The sequence below is a fragment of the Ictidomys tridecemlineatus genome, chromosome 3, assembly GCF_052094955.1.
Source record: "Ictidomys tridecemlineatus isolate mIctTri1 chromosome 3, mIctTri1.hap1, whole genome shotgun sequence".
NCBI lineage: Eukaryota > Metazoa > Chordata > Mammalia > Rodentia > Sciuridae > Ictidomys > Ictidomys tridecemlineatus.
Genome location: NC_135479.1, coordinates 157,559,459 through 157,582,793, shown reverse-complemented (window position 1 = coordinate 157,582,793; position 23,335 = coordinate 157,559,459). Strand labels below are relative to the sequence as shown.

The window sequence follows — 23,335 nt, the reverse complement described above, 5'->3', positions numbered from 1 at the left end:
GAATATTTTACCAAGTCCATGCATTTTCTATTGATTTTCAGTTGTTTTTTTCTTTTCCATCTGAATAATTATATTTTTCTGGAGGTTCTTAGTCTAGACTTACTGGAAATGTGAATTATAAATACAGTCTAATCATATGCAATTGTGTATTCACTAATTTTGAATATTTTCACATTTTAAAACAGAATAATTGGAAGAACAGAGATTGCTCCCTTTCTTCTTCTCAAAAAGTTGTTTGCTTACTTTGCAGTAGCTTCAGTATGATTAAAGAATGATTCATCAGAATGAAGAAAAATTACAGAGAGAAAAGTTCTATTTCCATAAAATGAAGGTATTCTAAACAGCCTTTAAAATAAGGGAACATCTTTTATTCAATTATAACAGTAGTATGTGTTATTGTAAACACTTTAAGCAACAAAAAAGTACAGCTATAAATACATTGTAATATGTACTCTTAACAGTTTGGAACACTTCGAACCACATACAGATAAAAGCATAAATATACTACATTGATAAAGAATAATTATAAAAACGATAGATGGTCATAAAAAATGAGGTTTGAAAAACTGGGTGTCTTTTAACACTCTGTGACCCATTTTTTGAGTGTGGAACTTTGAATGGCAGCTGCCTTGTTGATAGGTTTTTAATCTCCTTTTGGCAACAAAAACTTCAATTTTGTTGACTTTAAAATTCTAATTTCTTGACAGGTACCCATTAAAACCTCCTCCTGCCAAATTTCCTTTATTTTCAACTATTCACATTTGTCAGAGCATTAGTCTAGCTATCTTTTAAACTTCATTTTAATAACCCATCTCATTAAAAAGTACTACAGTGGCCTCTAGTTTATTTATTATTTGAACATGGCTCATGAAACTATTATTCAAATCTCTGAATGTACTCACTAATATATTCCACAACAAACATATATCCATAAGCCTTTTTATATTCTCCATGTGCTCAGACATCTATATTTTATTTAAAAACTATCTTTTCTCCCCCTTGGCAAATTTTAAACATCTGTGGAGCTGTCTAATACTGAGGCACAGACTTTCTGTGTGACCTTAGACAGTCTTATTATATATCCTAATTACATGTCTATGGAAAGGGGGCACATTGTAATGAAGATCACTTTTCAAAAACATAATAATAATTGACATCACGAAGCGGTTTGGATTTCTTAGACTAAATTTTACTGTTTTGGAGACCTTGATTAACTTTTTAAAGCTAATAGGTTAATTCCCTTATTGAACTGAAGCAGGACACGCCCTTCCTTGGTCTCTGCCTGTCTATTCTGCTCTTGTCTTTGCAGATCCTTACAGACTTGTATATGTAAAATCACAAGCATTAGGCAGAGAAGCCCTGGGACACTGGGCTTGGTCTGGGTCTGCATTGGCTGGGCTGTTCTGAGAGATACACCTCCTGGGCCAGCCATAGAATTCTACCATTTTGTCTGTGTCATTCTTGGCTGAGTTTGACCTTCTCTACATTCAAGGCCAACTACTAAACACTGTTACTATTTCTGGAATTGCACTTTATGAACCAGCCAAAATGTAAGCATCTTTCTCCATTCTCTGCAAAATGTAAGCATCTTTCTCCATTCTTCCTGTTGTGTTCTAACAACAGGATGCTTACACCTGAATTTCTGGTCCTGACACCCTTTCTCTCTCCAGTGTCCTCTGCATGTTCCAGGTGATAAGTGATACCTTCTTCGCCCATGTTACAAATTCTTGCTTTGGTAACCTGTACAATCTCCCCTTGGGCTTATACCCTCTTTTCCAGTTACCATCTTTTAGGATCAGAGCTCAACTCCTCAAGGCCCCCATACAAATAGACCCTCTGCTTTTGAACTTATGTCCTAGTTATCCAAACCTGCCTGGATATTTGGAATTCAGCTCTTCAGCAATCTCCATCTCTGTGTTCCACCTAATTCTAGGATGGCAACTTCTGATTCTTGTTTTCCTCTGGTCCCTGCATGACTACTTTTCCCTTGAAGTCTTGGTCTGTGAGCATTCAGGCCTGCTTCATTGAACCTGTTACACTGCTAATAGATGGCTGCTGAACAAAGTTCTCTGGCCAAATAAGTCTAGAAAAGGCTCCAATAAAAAGATTATTTAGTTTTCCTTTTTGCAGAATATAGCTTTTAAACATTAATATGCATCAATACAAGTGAAAATGATATATAGTCTCTCTCTCTCTCTCTCTCTCTCTCTCTCTCTCTCTCTCTCTCTCTATATATATATATATATATATATATATATATATATATATATATATATATAATATATATATTGTACCAAGGATCAAACCTCAAACCCAGGGGCACTGTACCACTGAGCCACATCCCCATCCCTTTTTGTTTTTTATTTTGAGACAAGGTCTCATTAGGTTGCTTACAGCCTTGCTAGATTGCTAAGGCTGGCTTGGAACATGTGATCTTCCTGCCTCAACCTCCTGAGCTGCTGGGATTATAAGCATGTACCACTGTGCCCAGCCAATATATTTGTTTTGTAAGCATTTGTTTTCTATGAGTTTCTTAAAGGCCTATTATTTTTGAAAATGCTTTTAAAAGAAGATTAGATTAGGAAATCTCAGAATCTCTTTCAGTTTTATAGACCGATTCTGTGATTCACAGGGAATATTCTGGAGAAAAGTGTAAAATCTGTTAGTGTTTAGCCAACTCCTCCAAAGACTGAAAAAGCACCACGTATTCATTACCAGAATGTTGTTTTCTATAAAGGAGCAAAGAGAAAGCAGAAGACTTTGCTATTGGTTTTTTTTTTTTTTTTGGTATTAGTGTAATATGTATACAATGTAATATTTTTCAGCCACTAAAAGAAATGAAATCCTGTTATTTATAGCAACATAGATGAAACTAGAGGATATCATACTGAGTGAAATAATGCACCATATGTCTACTGTACAATTAAGAAATTGTAACATTGAGACTCAGGGATGGCAGTTGAGCTTGTTTAACAGGTGGCTCCAACTTAGATTTATGCTGGCTGATGTGAGACTAGCAGAAAATAAGTCAGGCTCTTAGTCTTCCAGTGGGTTACTGTACAGTAGTCATATGGTGCATAATAAATATTCAAAGGTTTTAATTCTCTTCTCCATTATTGTCTCAAAGAAAACCGAACAAATAGCTGAGCACACCTGGGGCTGCTTACAATTCATCATTAGTTTTGCATTCTTTACTTTATTTTCATGTGAATTCCCTTGTGAGGAAATACCTGGATTTCAGAGATAAGAAAGAGTCCTCCTAGATTAACTCAAACTTTGATTTATTTATTCATTTTAAAATTAGACTCAGGTATTGACAAAAATTCAAATACCAGAGTATAGAGGCCTGAGGGATTTTTTCTTCCCACGTTATTTAACAATTAAGTCTAGTGGTTTCAGATCTAAACTCTAGAAGCCTCCATCACCACATTTCCTGTTTGTAACTGAACAAAGTACACACAAAAGACTTTAAGAAACAGAAGAGAAGAAAAATAACCTGAGACACTGATAAAGATAAGTTTTAGTGTCATGCTGCTTCTAACATAACCGATCAACATTACTTAGAAAAAAAAAGTTTGTGGGAGCATTTTTAATCCATCCATTTGCTTTATGGCTACATCAGGAGTTCTCTGAAAAAAAGAAGCATGTCAGGTAAGTGGCATTTTCAATTCTTTTGTTCCTTTTCATGTCAAAATTTCACTTAATTGCCAAGTCCTCACTAAAAGATTCTTAATATTTGGAAAGTAAACTAGTTAGCACAATTATTTTTAAAATGTGCATTAAACTTTATTATAGTTAGAAAATATTTTGAAATACATTACTGAGCATAAATTGAGTATAAATTGACCATTGTCTCTTGAATGAAAACACAGTGGGCACTGTTTTATAATAAAAAGTTTGTTGTAGCTGTTCAATAAGTATTCATTGATAATCATGCCATCTGAAGTATTTGTTATTTTTCAAGAAACTATTTTATTTTGAGCATGCATATTACTTTTTGGTTTAGATATAAAGCAGGAGAGGAGTAACTACATTCTAATTTTTTAGAAATCAGGCACTACAGTGTCTTCTTAGTAATCAATTCAATTGTCAACATTCAGAGAGACAATTTTAAAACAGTCAGTGAAAATTCAGTCTCTCGTGCAATGCATCATAAAGTTTGAATCAATGTAGATTTGATCCTTCGTTCCTTCTGCAGTCTTTATGTACATTTCATTTCTTTAACAAACATCTTTTTGCTTAAGAGAAAAAAATTGCTTACCATGTAAAGTTGGAAAATTGTGAAATATATTTGTAAAAAAGAAATTAAAAAATCTTAGATATTTTTCATCATCTTAAAAACTACCAATATTATGTTGTATAGTTCCTTGTAATTTTTATTTTTATACATTCTATGTAATTTGCATTTTATAACTGAAATAATAATGTGCATAAAATCATGTATCCAGCTTTTTTCACTAACAAACCTAACTACTTCCTTTTTATTATAAGCCTAATCATTTTAAATGAATTCACAAGATACATGTATTTTGTTAATTACAATTTTCTTGTCATTCAATTATGTTTAGACATTTATGTTGTATCCAGTTCTTAAATATTTTAAAAGACAGAAAAATGACCAACTCAATAGTTTCTCCTATATTAAGGAACATTTTTTTTTTAAGGAAAGATAAGTAGAATTGGAATTACTGAATAAGAGATTATGAGCATCTTAAGTCTCATTATTGCCAAATTTCTTCTCCAAGGATCATGCAAATCCCCTCTTATCCTAGCAGTGTTCCTCCTTAACAGGCTGGTCTCATTTAAAAATTTTCGTAAGTACGACATGGTAGACCATTATATTACTTTGAATATATGCATTACTTTGATTATAATGAGGTTGAACATTGGATATATTGCATGGATTTAGTTTCTATAGTTTTAGTTGTAGATGGACACAATACTTTTATTTTATTTATTTATTTTTATGTGGTGCTGAGGATTGAATCCAGTGCCTCAAACATGCTAGGCAAGTGCTCTACACTAAGCCACAACTGCAGCCCCTGCATAGATTTTTCACAGCTTATAATTTTATCATCTGTGCATTGTCTGATTGTATCTTTTGCTTCACTGTTGTGCATAAGGGGCAGTCACAGAGTGAAGGTATCATATGTTTTAATTTCTGTGAATTTGCTTCCCAGTGTTTTGTTTGATGGATCTTAAAATCAATGGATTGGATAATCACCCAGGGAACATAGCTAGCATGTGATTTTCACAGTTCTCCTCCTTCTCCTTCTTAGCTTAGCAAAGAACAAAAGTGATTGCTCCAATTTGCTAGTGCACCGTAGGAAATTGACAGAGCAGTAGTACTGTCACTGCCATGAGCTGATGATGGGGAGCGTGGGAGGGTGAGAAGGCCAAAGGCTGAACATGACCTTTCACTATTTCCAGGACTAACGACTCTAAATGAAGAAGGAATATGATGAAGTTTTCTCCATAGTATTTTGTAGTTCAGAGTGTCCCTTCAGGTGCGATAGGGAGCTCCTTCATGTCATTTGATACCTTTCACAATTTCACAGAAGAGATACAAATTTAGTATTTGCCCTGAATGCCTCAGAGACCTTAAAAGCCAAAACAAAATAATATGAAAGAAAAAACCAGACTTTTTCAAATTCAGATAAGCAAGATAAAAAATACATTCGAACACAGACACAAAAACACAATTATCCTTAATTAAGTAAAAAAAAGAGTCTGAAATGAAAGATGCAAACTTTTTTCCTTTTCTTTGTAGTTATTACATCATCAATAAACCTGCTGCTGTCACAACTCATGCTATACTTCTACATTCACACAAAAAAATCAGCATTAGCTGAACAAATGGTAAAAAACTGTTTGGTTATTGATAATTTAATTTAAACAATGATTTACAATTTAGTTTACACATTATTGTTTTTAAAATAGGATTCTCATTGTGTTTACTAATTTTCTTTCCATAAGCCTCAATCACCTCTTTGAGAAGAACAAATCCTTTCTTTTAAAGACTAAGTAAGATTAATGTATGAATCATCATCTATATATGTATATATACACACACATGTATATATTTAGATGTAGATAGACACAATACCTTTATTTTATTTATTTATTTTTATGTGGTGCTGAGGATCGAACCCAGTGCCTCACATGTGTTAGGCAAGGGCTCCTCCACTGAGCTACAGACTCCGAATCTTCTTCTTTTTGGTTGTTCAAAACATTACAATGCTTTTGACATATCATATTTCATACATTTGATTCAAGTGGGTTATGAAATCCCATTTTTACCACGTGTACAGATTGCAGAATCACATTGGTTACACATCCACATTTATACATACTGCCATAAATGCAGATGTTCTTAAACTAAAGATGGATCAAAAAAGAAAGTTCCACCAGGTAATTTAAGTCATATTTGGCTGTGATGTTAAGAAAAGTCAATCCAGGAAAGATTGACATTTGAAGGCCATGACTCTGAGAAATGTGTGCAGAAATTGCTGGTGGGTAATAGATCTCATTAATGTGTAATTCTCTAAACATTTAAACATTTAAAATTTCTTGGCATTCCTAAATTAAAAGTAAAATAAAATTAACAGAACTTACTCGAAACATTAAAACATAGTAGGTAAGTATTTTGTGGGATTAAAGGTTTCATGCAATCATGCTGCCTTCAGAGTCTCTCCAAGGTATTTCTCTAATAAGAAAACAATAAGTACATATATAAAATGAAGTAGCTAACTACAGATAAAGAAAAGTTCATTGACAAAAGGGCTTTTGGCAGCTCTTTAAGCCCAACAGGATTTCTGAAGTTTACTAATCTCAATTAAAATTTAATTGTGAAAGCAGCAAGGACACTAGCACTGGAGAAATCTTAACACACTCTCTTAAAATCTGCCCACTACCTCACTCCCATGTGTACACTTTCTTAATTAAATTCCATAAGTACTGACAGAGAAGAATCATGATGTGTTAGAAAGGGGTGGCCTGATGTCACACAGATGAAGACATGAATTCCTGTTTTATAGTCAGTTTAGTGAGCTTCAGTGATTGGCACACAACCAGTCATACGGCTAGTGAATTGACTACTCTCATTCTCTTTCTTGTACTGTTGGAAGACATTTCAAAGCCAGTATTTGCTATTTTTCCCTCCCCAGTACAGCCTACTCCACAACCCACACGTACATCTCAAAAATCCTCCGTTCATTAACAGACATTCATTAAACTTGGTGGGTTTCCAATCTTGCCTTAAAAACAGTGTGTTAGTTGCTTAAAAGACTCAAACTATTAGCCCCTGGCATTTGAAAGCTAGGTAGAAACTTAAATCATGATTTTCCTAGCTGTCATTTGCTTACTAATAATTTTTCAAGGCCTTTGGCTTGTTAACAGTGTAAATTGTTGAATTCAAATTGTGTGGATGTTCTTTTGAAATTGATAAAAGCTATATAATTGAAAGTAGCTACAGTTAATGAATAATTAAATAAAAAAATAATCTAAAGATTGCACTTGTGGGGCAAGAAGTTTTAAGTACTTTGTGCATACAGTGTTTTCAGAGGCACTGTCCCATCCCAAGTAGATTCCTACAGGCTATGGGAGACATTAATTCTACATATGGAGAGTTCTTGAATAAGAGGACAAGGGAGTGTGTGTGTGTGTATTTCTACAGACTTGTTGAAAATGTCCACCATTTAGCTACTCTATATCTGCTCTTGTGTGTTTTTATGTGTATTGTTTTGTTCTTCAAAGTTGGAGTGTTTATTTTTGGTAATCAAAAATGTGTGGAAGGTATCAAAAATGTCATGAAATACAAAGCTTATAAATGAAAATCCTTCCATTGAAAACTCAGTTCACATTACTAGTGAAAAAAAAAAATCTTGGGAAACAGAACTAGGGACTCCTAAAATCAAGGGAGAACTGGAGACCCTGCTATGCTACCTTCTGCACATGGCTAGTCACACTCTGCCTATTATGATTTAGCGTGGGTTTTAAAAGGCCTCCATTTACTTATTTGGAACAGATTTGCTGTTTCAATAAATGAAAAAATGCAATCCTTAAGTACTGCACACTGTGGTCCTAGTTCTTGATTTAATATTGTTGACATATTCCATGAAATTTATTAAAAAATTTCCTAAAATTTTTAGTGTAAAATGTAGGTTTATGATATTGATTTAGTTGTTTCTTTGTAACTGAGAGCAAAATTATCTCCTTGTAGCAATTAATGGACTATTATGACTTTTCCAAGCTTCCCTTTAGTGGAAGACAGAAACTAAAACTTCTATTTGAAATATAATTTTTTCCAAGTGATAGGATGATTTATAGCTAGATTTAGTGTAATTTTAAAAATAAGATTAGGGCTTTCTGCTTACATCCTTGAAGTATGACTTTTTATATTGGACTATATTTTATTTACCCAAACTGTAACTATTTATTGAGAGTATGCAAAATACTAGATAAATTAGGAAATGGATAAAAACCCCTAACTAGAAAAGAGATTGATTTTATTACTTTTCCCAAGTATCATAAGTGCTAAAGATTTGTTATTATTTTCTATGTATTTATTTTCTCCTCCCCTAGAAAGAGGGGTGTTAGAAATGGATAATAATAGTGTAAAAGATAACCAAATGAGTCAGGGTAAAGGGACACAATTGGGCCATGAAAGTGAGAGTCATGTAATACTAGAGATTTACTTAAGGAAAACTGTAAAGTCAGAGATGGTGATCAATTAAAATATTCACATGGGATCTAAACATAAAAATGTACCAGATCCTAAGGAGACACATGGGTCCTTAAACTTGAGACACCAAGTGATATATTAAGCAATGCCTTCTAGTCCTTAGTACACTATAATTAATGAATTTTATGGCAAGTTTCTTAGGTTGCTTCTTTTTCTTAAAACATATATTATTTCCCCCTGATAACAAAGGTAGATAATATGGAAATTAAAAGAGTAAAAGAGAGCAAAAGAGAGTTTTAGCTTCTATTTTCTGAATACAACCTGAAGTTCAACTCTCTGTTGCCACCTTGGGGTAGATTGTGTGCTTTAGTGATCTAACAGATGGATGTGGTGTTGATATCCTCCTCTTAAAGGAATTTTGGGAACATAACTGGAACATGTTGTAGAATAGGAAGCCATCAAAGCAAGCCCATTTAACTTCCTTTTGGGGGAATGTTCAGATAGCTTCATTCAGGCAGGGTCAAAATTACTATCCAAAATCAATTCTACATCCTTTTCACACATGACAAGCAAAAGAGCATGTTCCCAAATTATATGATGTAGGGATTTGATATATCATTTCCATGCTGGATTATTTCCAAAGCAGAGTTACAAGTCCACATTGCCAAAGGTAAATTATTAATACATCAATTAAATGCTTAATTTTAAGCAATGTAGTGTTCTGCTCAACTTTATAATAAGTTAGTTGTAATATGTGTTCTTAGGAAAGATATTCTATACTATATATACTCAATAATCATCCTTATCCTACTTAATTGATAGATTTAAAATTTAAAAAAGAAAGATGGACATCTGCCAAAAAATAATTGGGATTTAATTGGTACTTTAATCCTTCTTTCTCTGACAATAGCAAGACAGAGTAAATATTTGGGAAGCTACTCTGGTTTCTGAAGAAAGATCCATGTTACTAGCATATAGGACAACATTCTTGTTAGTAGGACGGTAGAATTTAACTAGTACAGGTAAACATTTTGGATCTTAAGGTAAAAAATTGAGAAGAAAGTGAAAACATATGCCCATTTTATGCTTCTCAAATTATTGTGTATTCTGTCAGAAGAGTATTTCTGCTCACGCTGACTCTTGTGATTGACATCCTGGTTTTATGCAGCCATGTATTTCCCAGGGCTCTCTCACAGAGCTCACAGAGCCCAGTAGTAGTTTCCAAATAGCTTTTCCCACATAATTTAGTGACACTAAGCAAACTCTCAAAAGAAAATAAATGTTTACATTTATAGTGATGGACACCTCTTCTAGTCTATTCTGATGGCCAGCTGTTAACACCAACTTCCTTATTTCAAGTTTCCTGGAAAAGAAATGAATAGCTTAAGTTTTCTTGGTAAATATAGATTCAGGGAAGACAGAATTAAGGCATTGTTGATAAGTACTTTTGCCAAAGCCACAGTGATTTAATAGGTTACTCTTCTATTCACAAGCATGGATTTCCCAGCTGCTGGGGTTAGATCTTTTCTTCTCAATAATGCTGGAGGTAAGTGGAAGGGAATCTTCAAACACTCCTTTTCTGGGTTGTAGATATGACTAGAACATATCTGGTCAGAACCTTTCTGTTGGCCGTTACTCATTACATTACCCCTTTTTATTTCATCTTCATTTCTTCAGGGAGCTGACACATGTGTAGTGAGCAGTTACATTTTGTTGACTTTGTTGCAGATACAATAGTAGGAGTCTTACCAGTAAGTTATTAATCAAAGTTATTGATTATTAAGCATCTTACTAGTGAGCAACATTATTCTAAAAAATCTTATTACATCTTACTTCACTTAGTTCCACAACAGGCACTATTATTATCACTATTTTTTCTTTTTACCAATGAGGAAATTGGGGCATGAAAACAAAGATGAATAGGCAGTTTCTTCCCTTTGCGGAGTTCACAGTTTACTAGGGGAAATTGATTGATACACAAAATTATTACCTTAATATTTGTTTAAATGTAGAGGGGTCTGTGAGATGTCACCTGGTAGAGGACAGGCAGCACTGAGGGAAAGTTTCAAAGAGAAGGTAACCTTGTAGGGTGCCTAGTTATGTTTTAGATGACTAAGAGGAAAGGCATTTTAGGCAAAGGAGTGAATATACAGAGATATAAGCACATGAAGTAGAAAGCACACATCTATTCAAAATTGCAAGTGCTTCAGAATAATAATAATAATGGGATATAATTGGGAGTTTGTGAAGTAAATCCCAAAGATATGCTGGAAATCTGAAGTATCATTTTGTGGAAATAGTTTTTGATGAGGAATAAAAGAGGTGATGTCCTCTGTGTCTAAAGCAGAGGTAGGAACAGGTACCTTTTCCTAAAAAATCGATGTCACAATCCACAGAAAAATTTTTAAAGGGACAGTTTTCTCCAGAGTCCATTGGAGAGGGGAGTATAGGGATATAGTGTACAGGAAGACAGCTTGGTCAGGAGCGGTGGTTAATGTGGTATGGATCATCCGAAAGAGCAAATAAGCATAAGCCCCATGACCTAATGGGAACAAAGGTCAGACTGGCCTAAACAAGTCCACATACCATGGTATTTTAAAAACTTGGATATCAAGATATCAAAGTTCTTTAATTTAAGTATATACTGTGGTCCAAACATTCATCTTCAAAATTTTTTAACCTGAAATATGAAGCTATGTATCTATTTTAGCTATAAAAACATTTGTCGAAATTTGTTTATAACTAAAAAAAAGAAGCAACTTAAGTGTTAAATGATAAAGATTGCTTAAATAAATTATGGAATATTCATAAAATGGAATATTAGGCTGCCCAAAGAAATGGAAGCACATTTTGTTCATAGGAAAAGAAAGACATAGTAAAATTATTTGGGGGGGGGAATAGATAACAATCTAGGGTTTAATGGAATCTTATGTCTGCATTCTTAATAATTTCTACACAAAGAAAAATAGGTTTGGAAGTATAACTCTGAGGTTAGGTGCACCCCCTTACTCAGTTGAAAGTTTGCATATAACTTTTGGCTCCTCCGAATGTAACTACTTATAGCTTGCTGTTGACCATGAGCAATAACATAAAGAGTTGATGAAGACATTTTAAAAATATCATGTGTAATATTGATGGTGAAAAATATGTGAGAAGCTCACTGCCATCTGCAATTTGCTGGCGAGAAGAACAAATTTCTTATACAGGGATGATTAGTGTCATGGGATATTTTAAGCAGACACTGAGCTCATAGCAATAGTAACTGGAGGTGGCTATGAAATAATTACAGTAGTATAGTATTACTATAATTAATTTCATGCAGTTATGATTTAATATTTCATCTTTATGTTTGCTTACTTTTTTCTCAATTGAGAATGGCTCTATGGATAGTCTATGTTTAGTGAATAAAGTTTTAATAAATTTCAACTCTTTGTAATAGAGTTGTGTATATATTTCATGGAAGCAGTTGGTAGAATAGACTATCACCTACATATATTTTATACATTTATGACATATCTTTTTCCTAATTTTTTTCCAGTATCTGGACCATGGGGTTCATCTGTAAATTTTTTCTAATTGTTGCAAATCTCCAAAAAATGATATCCAGGTACAAGTGGACCTTGCAGTTCAAGGCTGTTGTTAAAGGGTCTATATAGTAACCGAAGTGTTCACACTGATTGTCTCTTGATAATATGGTTAAGCCTGTTTTATCTTTTTGTTTTTGCTTATCTGGACTTATTAATTTACTAATTATTTTTTGTTTCGAACACGAATGATGTGTGTAATACATTTGGCCTTTCTGTAGCAAGTAAAATTTGTTAAGTGTCACCGATACAGAGACCGTAGAGGGTGAACTTGACTGAATAATTTGAAATGAGAGTTGTAATATAATTCAATGGAATATGTAGTGTGTGCCCTCAGATTTCTTTAACATGGGGGAAGGATTTAGACCTACACCTAGACTATGGGTGCTTCAATGACATTTGCAAGAAGAGGAAAAGAGCAAGGGTCTTTAATGACAGAAATCACCCCCTTTACCCCTGTATTGTGATAGGAAAGAGGGAAACTCAGACCTGTCTGGGAAACGAGACCACTAGCTGGCCTCCTCTGCATAGTTATAGTTGGATCAACCACCTGAAAATGACAGTCATCAATGTGGGGTGGGACTGAAGGTCGGGGCAGGATGAGCAGGTGAGGAGCAATCTCTCTCTGAAAGCTTTCTTAATAATTCCCAAAGTACCCTTTGACCCAGCAATTCCACACCCAGGAACTCTTGTACAATAAGCTCACATATCCACAAAAATGTTCAATGGTGTTTTCTGCATTGTGTGTAAGAGAAAATGTTTTTAAAAATTAGAATGCCCATTTAATGGGAAATGCCCATTTAGGGAAATGACTAGACATTACAGCAACACTGAAAAAATCTAGGCAGCCACTAAAAATAACATAAACACACTATAATAAGAAAGGCTAATTAGTATAATAGTCTCCATTTATGTTTTGGTAGATCTTCCAGGTTACTCTATATTGGCATTGCTGAAATTTTAAAAATTTACTATCACAGAGCAATTTTTTTAAACAAATAGGTAAAACTGTAAAAAAATCAAATAAATAATTCTAGAAATACATACAATAGCATGCAATACCCAGAATTTCTGTATGTTTAATGTAGTTAATTGTGTTGTCAAATCCTCAAAAATACTTAATGAAGTCATGTTTATGAGAAATAAATTGGCCTCTTCTCTCCAGAAAAATCTGGTATTAATGAATTGGCAGGTCTCTTGCAGAGGTAAAAAGACTTTTTGAGTCTTTAAATTTTCTTATATTTATGAAATGCAAACATTCCCTTAAATGAAATAAAACCACACATTTTATCATCATCATTAGTTATTTTTTTCTATTTATTAGTTATTCTTGAAAAAATATTTTAAAGCACACATAATGGCATCACAGAATAAAAGATAGAATAGCTTAATTCTCAGTAAAGATTATTATATTTCCAACATATAGAAATAACATGGTACTAAATTAAAGAGGAAGTTTGAGCAGGTGACAATTTTTCAGGCATTAAAAGAGATTTGAACAAATTTGAATGAAAACAATGTACATATGTACAAACAGGTGACATGTAAATTAGATGCATATATGTATAGACATATTTATATCATAATACGCATACCCATTTTCTGTATTTAATCACTCATATGCCTAACTATGCTCATTTAAAAATCAATGATGCCAACTCAAGTACACAATTCAAATGTCAAGAGTGAGATTCAGAAAATAAGGAGTATTGAGCAGCATAAAAGTTATTTTGGTTTAGAAAGTCTTTGTTGTACTTTAAAAAGAGTAGGGAAGCAAAACTAATTTTCCCTCTGTTACGACTTTGTATAGTCTTTACTGGGTTTAACATGGTAGTATTTTCATTTCTTTGAAGAGGTCTAAAACGGGCTCTGATTTTAGATGTCTCATAGCATAAGGTTTGGGACCATGGAGGAATGTAATCTCTATTATAGCTATATTCACCTTGTATTTCTAATTAAGTGTTTAACGTCTACATTCACAACTTAAGTAGAGGTTCTTGAGCATAAGCATTCTGTTCATTTTTAAATCATTGATCCCTAGTATAGGACATAGTTCTTGCTACAGAAGTGATTTCTCATTGATATTTGTTGAATAAATATATATGTTGTAATGCAGAATTACAAATTACTTTTCTGGGGTCAGCAAATGATGTGGGCTCTACAGGGATATGACTACTAAGATATGTCAAATTAGGTTAATCATCTGACGGTCCTTCATATAGGTGTAGAGATAGTCATAAACTATCAAGTGCATCTTACATAATATCCCATAAAATGTCTTTCATAACTCAGAAATGAAACAAAGAGAGTTTGTGCTTCTCTTCACAGAGGGGAAAGAGTGTCTTAATGAATTCCCTGCTGTTCATTCATGGAGTTCTAAATAGTCTGAGGAGAGCTCCTTGGGGCCAGTCCTAACAGACCTGAGTTGCTTTGATTCCAGAATTATCGTTGTTTTTCAGTACCTGATGTTCGACACTGCAAGGCTTGATGGAAGAGAACCAGTGGTTTTCTGTAAGCAGGGAAAGCACACATGATTTTTGTCTGAATATTAGAGAAAGGGAAAAGATGGCAAATTATGATTCTTGATCATTAGGATATTCTTTTTTTGAATGAAGGCTTTTATAATCAGTGACCACTAGTCACCTTTTAACAGCCAGTCTAAAAATATCTTCCATGTCATCAACAGTAGGAATTTGGGAAATTTGTTTCCTTTTGCCCATGCTGAATTCAAGGACTTACTGCCTACACCCACTTTGAAATCTGTAATAAGCTTTTGGTCGGTCAATGATGATTAATTTCTTGTTGGAGGACTTTTCCTTTATTACAAATGAATGCAGCCATTTTCATTGTGAGACCAACCAGATCAAAAAAATGAGGAGTTAACTACTATATCATGGGTGTATTTCCTTTTGTTTCCAGGAAACTCTGAATGCCCCTTTTTTCTCTGGGGACTTCTAGCCTTCTTGGGTTTGGCTCTGGTTATTTCGTTGATCTTCAATATCTCTCACTATGTAGAAAAGCAACGACAAGGTAAGACATTTTGACATATATGGTACCTGCTTGAATGGAGAGTGTAGTCAGTGGAAAGCCTACAGAAGTAGACAATTTCATGAAATGTCATCCAATAGAATATTTTCTCTGCAGAAAATCTATTTGATTTTTTTTAATTCCAAGTGTTTTCTTAATTTAACAATGCAATCATATTAGAAATGTGAAAAAAAAACCACTAAATTTAACTTTACCTTTGCCTTAGGGTATAGACTTGCAAGGGATTATCCTGGTAAAAAACTTTTTCCCTTCCAATTGGACAACTCATCAAAATGCGGCCACAAAAATTCTCTCTGATACAGGAAGAGGAGAAGAGTATCTCTTTAAGGTTCAAGCCTATTCAAATCCTCTCGAGGTCAGCGGGCCCTCTGCAGATCCACAGAGTGAGGTGGCTTCAGAAGAGAAGTGGAAAGGGCATTGATTGAACCATGGGCTTATAATCAGCCCATCCCAGGGACTAGGAGAACAGACCAAGAGGATCTGCTACTGTCAGTGCTTCTTTTTCAACAGGCTGGACAGCAGTTTTAACCACGTGTTTTACCTGCATATACCATGATTAAAGTAGTGTAAAGGTCAGTAACTAGCACAGCATGCTGTAGGCATTCAACACAGGCATGCTGAGTACATGGATTCATGGGATGGAAGAATGAAAGTTGAACCATTTCTGGGAGATATCAATATTCTAGGTCTAAGAAACTTTTGAGGGACAGATCCTACATGGGCCAAAAATAAAGACAAGAAAAGATAAAAGCATTGTTTTCTAACAGATGAAAAGAAATAAAACTAAGCTAACAAAGGTAAGGTAGACACATATGTCCAAGAAAACTTGAATCAATTGAGAGCAATGGTCACATTGCAGGGAGTGTCCTTGGCCCTCTCAGGAGTAGCTTCTTAAGTGCTGGAAATGATAATGTGAAATATGGAGAAGGCATTGTCATACAGATTTTAAAAAAAGATTAGAGGTACTAGAAAATGAAGTGACATAGTGAGGTCATGCATTGATTCAATAGCAAAATCTGAGTTAAGTGCCTCATTTTTCTAATTCTCTGTGCAAAGAATGTTTCTACCAGTACATATGCTTTTGTGTTGATGAAATGTCCTCACCTGGAAACCTAACATTCTTTTAGGACCTCTATACATCAGATCTGTGTCTAAGGTGAAATGCCAGGCAAGCAATGCTTTTTCACTTACAAGCTTTCCATAATTATTGTTAAAAACAAATGTATCTTCAAACAACCACATTTTATAAGGCAGATGTATAAATGACTCATCATCAGACTTTTTTTTTACAAAGTTTATTTCTTTTATAGAAAAATACAAGCTAAAAGTAGTAAAGGATAGTTTAATTTCTTATTTGAGACCTTTTATGAAGGCAGATGATGATATTACCTGAATTAGAGAAAGACAATTTGAGAGCTAGAGAGGTGAAGTAATTTAAGGTGGTAAGTATGACGAGAGCCATCATCTAAGCTAGTGCCTCATTTTTCTGTTGATCCAGGTGGTATCCTTTTAAGATTTTTGTGGGACAAGATAATCAGTGGACTGACATGTCTAACTCGAGCCCAGGTCTCCCTGGAGACTCCCCTCTGACCTGTTTGTCCTGCATAGACAAGAGATTCTGCCCTCTCAGTCAGCTTTTCTAAAACTTGGTCTGTAAATGCAATGCTCTTGCATCTGACCTCATGCAACTTTTTGTGTTTGCATTTCTGTGCTAATCTTTGTGGCTAAGAAACTTGCAAGGTCTGACTCCACCTTGGCAAACAGTGGGTGAATAAGTTTTGCTGGTGTATTAAATAGCTTACAAAAGAAAATCTCCATCCTTGTGACAATATAATATCTGCACATTCAATCAGATAGACAAGATAAGCCTTTCCTTGATGTTTTCTGTAGCAGCTGGGTAGAAGCTTTGAAATAGAGTTCTCTTTTCCTCCCCAAACAAATCTTTCATTTTTATGTGATTCTTTGTCCAAACCTGTTCTTTTAGGAGGATTATATTTATTCATTTTCCCGATAGGAATGCATTAGCTTTTTCCTTCTTTAAATCCAAGGAACATTACTTCTCCAATTCTTTCGAGAAGGATAAACAAGTGCACGGTTTGCACATATATCAAAGTCCTGTCAGTGTATCTCCTCTTCTCTAGAAAATAATACACATTTTTCACATTTCTCATGGAAAATTAATCAGAAAGATTCTATTGTGGGGATTAAACTATGAGCTATTGTTTCTTGTTGTAGTGTATAGTGCTTAGAAGGGTGTACCTTTTAAAGAAGAAAACATAAAAGCAAATACGTTTGCTTCTCATCCTCTCTTCTGTGTACCCAACCGCAAGAGTCTGCATCTGAATCACAGGAGAGGATCATGAAAACTCACCCAGCTCTTCTCACACACCATCTTGCACCCTTCACCACTTTATCACAAAGCAGACACTCTGTAATTTTGCTAAATATGATTGAAATGACTAGGCAGCCTTTAAGTCATACCATCTATTTTTAAATAAACTCACCAGCTCTCATGCCAGAGCCAGCTCTTTTCAGAAGCCTGAGCTTGCTGACCTCCACACTTAGCTGTCACCCCTCCATTTTCCATTACTACTTCCCATTTAAAGAGATTATAGTTGTTCACTTTCCTTTAGGAAGGACTGTAAAACTAAAATCATCCAAATATTGATGGTCCACACTCCAGATTACACATTTAAATTCTAAGAACAGCCCAGAATGTGGTGTCCTTGAGCTCTCTCAGTGTGCTGCTTCAGTGGAGTTGATCTTGATGGATAATGGTTCCATCACTTATTTTCTTCTCCTTCACATTGATTCAGTCCCCTTTCCTCTCATAGAAGCCTCACATATTATTCTATTGTGTTCTTTATACAGCTACCTCTGTGCCCTTTTCCCCACAAAGCTTTTTGCTCATACTTTCTTGTGGTGGATTTTGCTCCCCTGCTCCACCTCCTCCACCTTCTCTTTCTCCTTTTCCGACTCCTCCTCCTTTTGTGCCTTTTACTCCTTATGATATATTTCCCTTTTACATGGTGACACAAGGGGACTCATTATATGAGTATACTTTCCAATATTCATACTCAAGTACTTCTCCTTGGAGAGCCCATATTATCTTTTAAAAATATTAGTTTGGGGAAATACTTTTACTTACTCCACTATCTACTTATCTTTTTTCCCTATCCTTATTAAGCAAGGATATTATTTTATTTTCAAATATTTTTCATTCACATTTTATTTTCAAATTATATATATATATATATATATATATATATATTCTTTCATATTAATGTTCATCTGGTGACTGTCTTCTTATCAAAGTGGAGATTTCAACAATTTTATTGCAGGTCAAGCTTTACTTGACCTTTAAATATTTTTAACTTCAATGTTGAAATACCATCTTAATAATATCAGTCTATTTTCAGCTAGCTCATTTAATAAGGAAATGTTCCAATTCAACTGAACACAATTAAATTGTGGCTTATTATGTGGTATGTATTTAGAATATGTAACATGAACAAGTAACTTTGTCATTTTGTAAAATTTTTTTCACAGAAATCATTTCATTTGTTTTTTAAATATACTGCATGATACAGGAGTAGATTTATTCCTACCTTGTGAATAAGCTGAGAATCAGAATTTTTAAATAATTTGCATGTTGTCACATAACAAATGTATTGGCTGAGATCGTATCATATCCAGTATCTTCTGATTCCTAACCCTAAATTTGTTCTATGATACATCAGACAACAGTTTTACTAAGTTATTGTACATCATTTTAATTATAGGTAAATCTGAATAATATTTATGGCATGAGTATGAACATTTCTTTCTCACAGAAAGGAATCAACACATACTATATATATATATATATATATATATATTTTATTTTCCACATTACAATTTTATGGTCCATAATAACTAATTAGTTATTATTGTTGGTTATTGTATAATTATTATCCTTCTAATAATTTGACATATTAATTTATATTTCTCAGGCTTCCTGATTTTGCTGGGTGCTCATTAACTTGTAACTATTGTGTAGCATCTTTCAGATCACCTTTGGCTTTCACTGGCATTTGTGTGTTTTTACATTCACAAGTCTAATCTGAAAGTAGTTGAAAATAACTGTCTCTATTATATGCAGTTCATGGTAGGGCATTTCCTGTGGGTTGGAAGAAGTGTATTTCTGACAGGTCCCAATGGGTTACATTCATTATTTTGAGTTCCATAGCAGCTTAGTATGTATGCTGTGCAAAACCTTTCCTCCTTTGGTCCTTCACAGAATTCTTCCAAATGCATCACAATGTAACATGTTCATTTCATCTGGCAATTTGACTGTTTTCATATATTGTTCCCCTAATATTACCTTACCAGTATATAACTCCTCTGAAGGATAACAACATTGTTGCACTAAATCTAGCTAAAAATAATCTTCACAGATGCTTGGTGACTAACTCAATTATTTGAAAATGTTATTGCTAGTTCTTTACTCTCACTGTGTTTCCTATATTAAAACTAAAAGATAAAGTTACTGCTGTCTCTGGGTCATTGCCATAGACTTAGATAATATTGGTCTCTATTTTTATAGAATAGCTTCTGAAAGGGTTTAGCTTTTATTTAATGTCAGGTTAAAAAATAAGAAATTAAAATATAATAAATATCATGCTATATATCTAGTTCAAAATCAAAGAAAATTCATTGATGGATGGATAATGAAAATCACAATATTGATCTTAATTACCAAAAATGTTCCCTGAATATTTCTTAACATACTCCAACAATTCATTATGAATTGATTGCCTTCACCAAATAAATTTCTTAAAACTGTATTTCCAATATCTTTTGAATATATATTTAACTAGAAATTATTTACCTTTGATGTGCAAGTTTCAAGGTTCAACAGTGGGTTACTTCCTGAGATTTGGCACATAATTGTTTTTATGGTTTCATTGTCCAATATTATATTCCTGGTCAGTCTTGTATTTTCAGACTAAAGAAAACTATTTCTTTTAGAAGCTATTTTACTGTTTTGATTAATTTTAGAGGTTAAGTTTCACCTTTTCACCAGTGTCTTCTCCCTAGAACTGTCACCTTTACTTACCACTATTTGCATGTAGATAAGAAGGATTTATGATTGGAACTACTTTCTTAGCATCACTTTTATGTTGTTGTTCAGATGCCAAGAAATGTTAACACTTTAAAAATAGATAGATAGATAGATAGATAATAAAAGGACTTTCTCTTAGGATTATTATTATTATTTTTTGAGGGGTAACAAATAAAAGCCTACTCAAACCAATATGGCAAAGAAGAAAGCTAACAAAAGGATGCAGAAGTGTTGATGGAATTCAAAGGCAGAAAATGTGTCCATGTTCCACAATGGACAGGAGCCACAAGGAAGGCAGGAATAGAAGTTCCAGCTTTCTCTGCCTAGTGTTTCCTCTGCATAAAATGGCCTTGCCTCTGGCTTCTGTATCATCTCATATTACCATGATAGAATCTGATTGGCCCAAATAGCAGAATGTCTTCATCTCTTGTATTAGTCAGCTTCAATCACTACAATGAAATGCCTGAGGCAGCTAACTTTATACAGAAAACAGGTTTGTTTAGCTCATGGTCTTGATGATTCAAAATGCAAACAGCATAATGCAAGCTCTATATTGCTGTCCCTTGATCAAATCACCTCATTGCAGATAACAATGGCAGGAGCCTGGGTTGAAGTACGTCATTGCTGCTCCAGCCAGAAGGCAGAGAGGGAGTGACCAGTCTTACTTCTATTATATTAACCCTCTGCTGAGAACTACTTAGGAGTTCCTGAGAAAATACCTAATCCCTTCTGAGGGTAATATACTTAATGTCCAAGGACCCCCACCTCACCCCAGGCACCAGTTCTTAAAGGTTCCACAGCACTTTCCAATACTGTCATTCTGAAGAAGAAGCATTTAAAACATGGACCCTCGGGGAACAATCAAGCCATATTCAAACCATAGCATCTCAAGTTCAATTAGTGGTGGCCTGAATGGCATGATCAAATATGTTAAATTACACGGAGGCTAAACTCCCCTCAGAACACTCTGTAGAAGATTTAGCAAATGTATGCCAAAGTTTCTTTTAATTTGTATATTTTGGATATTTTTCAGATAAAATGTACAGATGCTCTGATGACTTCATTCCCAGGTATGTTGAAATTGAATCATCTTTTATGATTCCCAATTATTGAGGGAAAGTAACAAAGGCTATATTGCTTATAGATTTGATTCAGGGATGTTGCACCTGGGTTAAAGTAAAATGAAAGTGAATTTTAATTATTTTTACTCTCATCTGAAGATTGGATGCTCTAACATTATTATCCACTCTAGTTATTAACAAATCCTGAGTCAATCAAACAGCCGAGTGAAGAATGAAATGAAACTCTAACCTCGCATCTATAGTTCTCATTAATTCCCAAAGCAGATATACTAGATTATGATTCAACTAAAATTTTAAAAGCATGGGTGAATTTTATATAGAATTATGCTGCACTTCAGAATCTGGAATAGAGAAAAATCTGGCAATATCTCATATACCAATAAGCCTAGTGGCACGCTGTTTGTTTATAAGGGTCATGTGAATCAATAGGTAAGTGGAATGAATCAATTATCTAATAGAGCATCCAGTTACAGTTATTCTTTAATATTTATTCCCTTTAATATTTATTGATCTAGTTACAGAGAAATTTGTATAGTTTAATACTTTTAAAAATGTTTATAGCATAAATCATAATAAAGAAATTTCATTTTTCAGACAGTATTTCTAACCCTAATGTGTCATTTTAGTGGAGATTCCATTATAGGAGTAAAAACAATCTAAATAAAGAGAATTTCTTAGAGGCCTTCAAGGCCTCTTCAAGGCTCTGAAACGGTGGACTGACAGGCCTTTGAAAAACAGAGAACTTTCTAACTGCATAGCATAAAAATCATAAGCCTTTGGGGTTCTAATGGTTTTAGTTGTTCTCTATGTAAAATGTCTAACAGATGGAAGATCTGGGCTGCAGGCAGACCTACTCACACACAAAATTTTTAGTTTTATGACTATTTATTTTTTGCATTGGAGTTCCTATAAAGCATGAGATAATTTTCAAGTCATTAGTTCATATCAGGAGTGATTTGCTCATTACTCTTTTGTTTATTACCAAAAATATGACAAAAATAATCCTAATAACCATGTAGTAGAGGCTATCTCCTTGGTGACTGATTTTCATCTGAAGGGTAATTAAGATGCAGTGTGATAGAAATCTATGACTAGATCATTTAACTAAAGAATGGTTTGTGAATTAGAATGGGAGGAGTTGGAAGGGAAATTTGATAAAATACCCATCTCCATGCAAACAGGCTCTTTCCTGCAGGGCAAATGTGAAAAAGAAGCTGGTTTTGATTGTTTGTTTGTGGTGGTACTGGGGATTGAACTCAGGGTTATTTTACCACTGATCTATGTTCCCAGGCTTTTTTACTTTTTATTTTGAATCAGAATTTCACTAAGATGCCCAGGCTAACCTCAAACTTGTGATCTTCCTGCTTCAGCCTTCTGAGTAACTGGGATTACAGGCATGCCCCATAGTGCCTGGTTCTTTATAACATTCATTCATTTCGTAAATATTCACTCAACAATAAGCATTGTTTTAGACAATTGCAAAACCAGCTCACTAATGACCAAACCCAAGGGAAGATCCACACCACATGGAGGAAAACAAAGATCATCACTATGGCAACCACCCGGAGACAGAGTTCTATCACTTCAGTCTGCTGCATCTTTGGCTGCGTGGTTTTTACTTGCTTGTGTCTTGTGTGACAAGACACACAACACACATAATGAGCTACATGTGGAAGATCTATTACTCACAAATATGAAGCAATGGAAAACAAAAGTCTAGAAATCATTGTGAGTTAGTTTTTCAGTGCTCGAGAAAATTGTCCAGGAATAGTATCTCATTTGCTTGTGACTCCCTTACCCTGGAATTAAGAGACCTCAGAAAGCAGCCCACCTT

General features: G+C 34.2%; 2 protein-coding genes across 7 annotated transcripts in view; one reads left to right on the top strand and one right to left on the bottom strand.

The window, feature by feature from the left end:
* The window catches only part of Retnlb (resistin like beta), a 90,473-nt gene that overhangs the window by 48,942 nt on the left and 18,196 nt on the right, over positions 1–23,335 (bottom strand). The window lies entirely within an intron of this gene.
* The window catches only part of Trat1 (T cell receptor associated transmembrane adaptor 1), a 32,359-nt gene continuing 19,201 nt past the window's right edge, over positions 10,178–23,335 (top strand). Inside the window, exons 1-3 of the mRNA XM_078041179.1 lie at positions 10,178–10,229; positions 15,187–15,297; positions 21,453–21,467. Of these exons, the coding sequence (XP_077897305.1) occupies positions 10,178–10,229; positions 15,187–15,297; positions 21,453–21,467 (178 nt within the window). The remainder of the gene's footprint in view (positions 10,230–15,186; positions 15,298–21,452; positions 21,468–23,335) is intronic.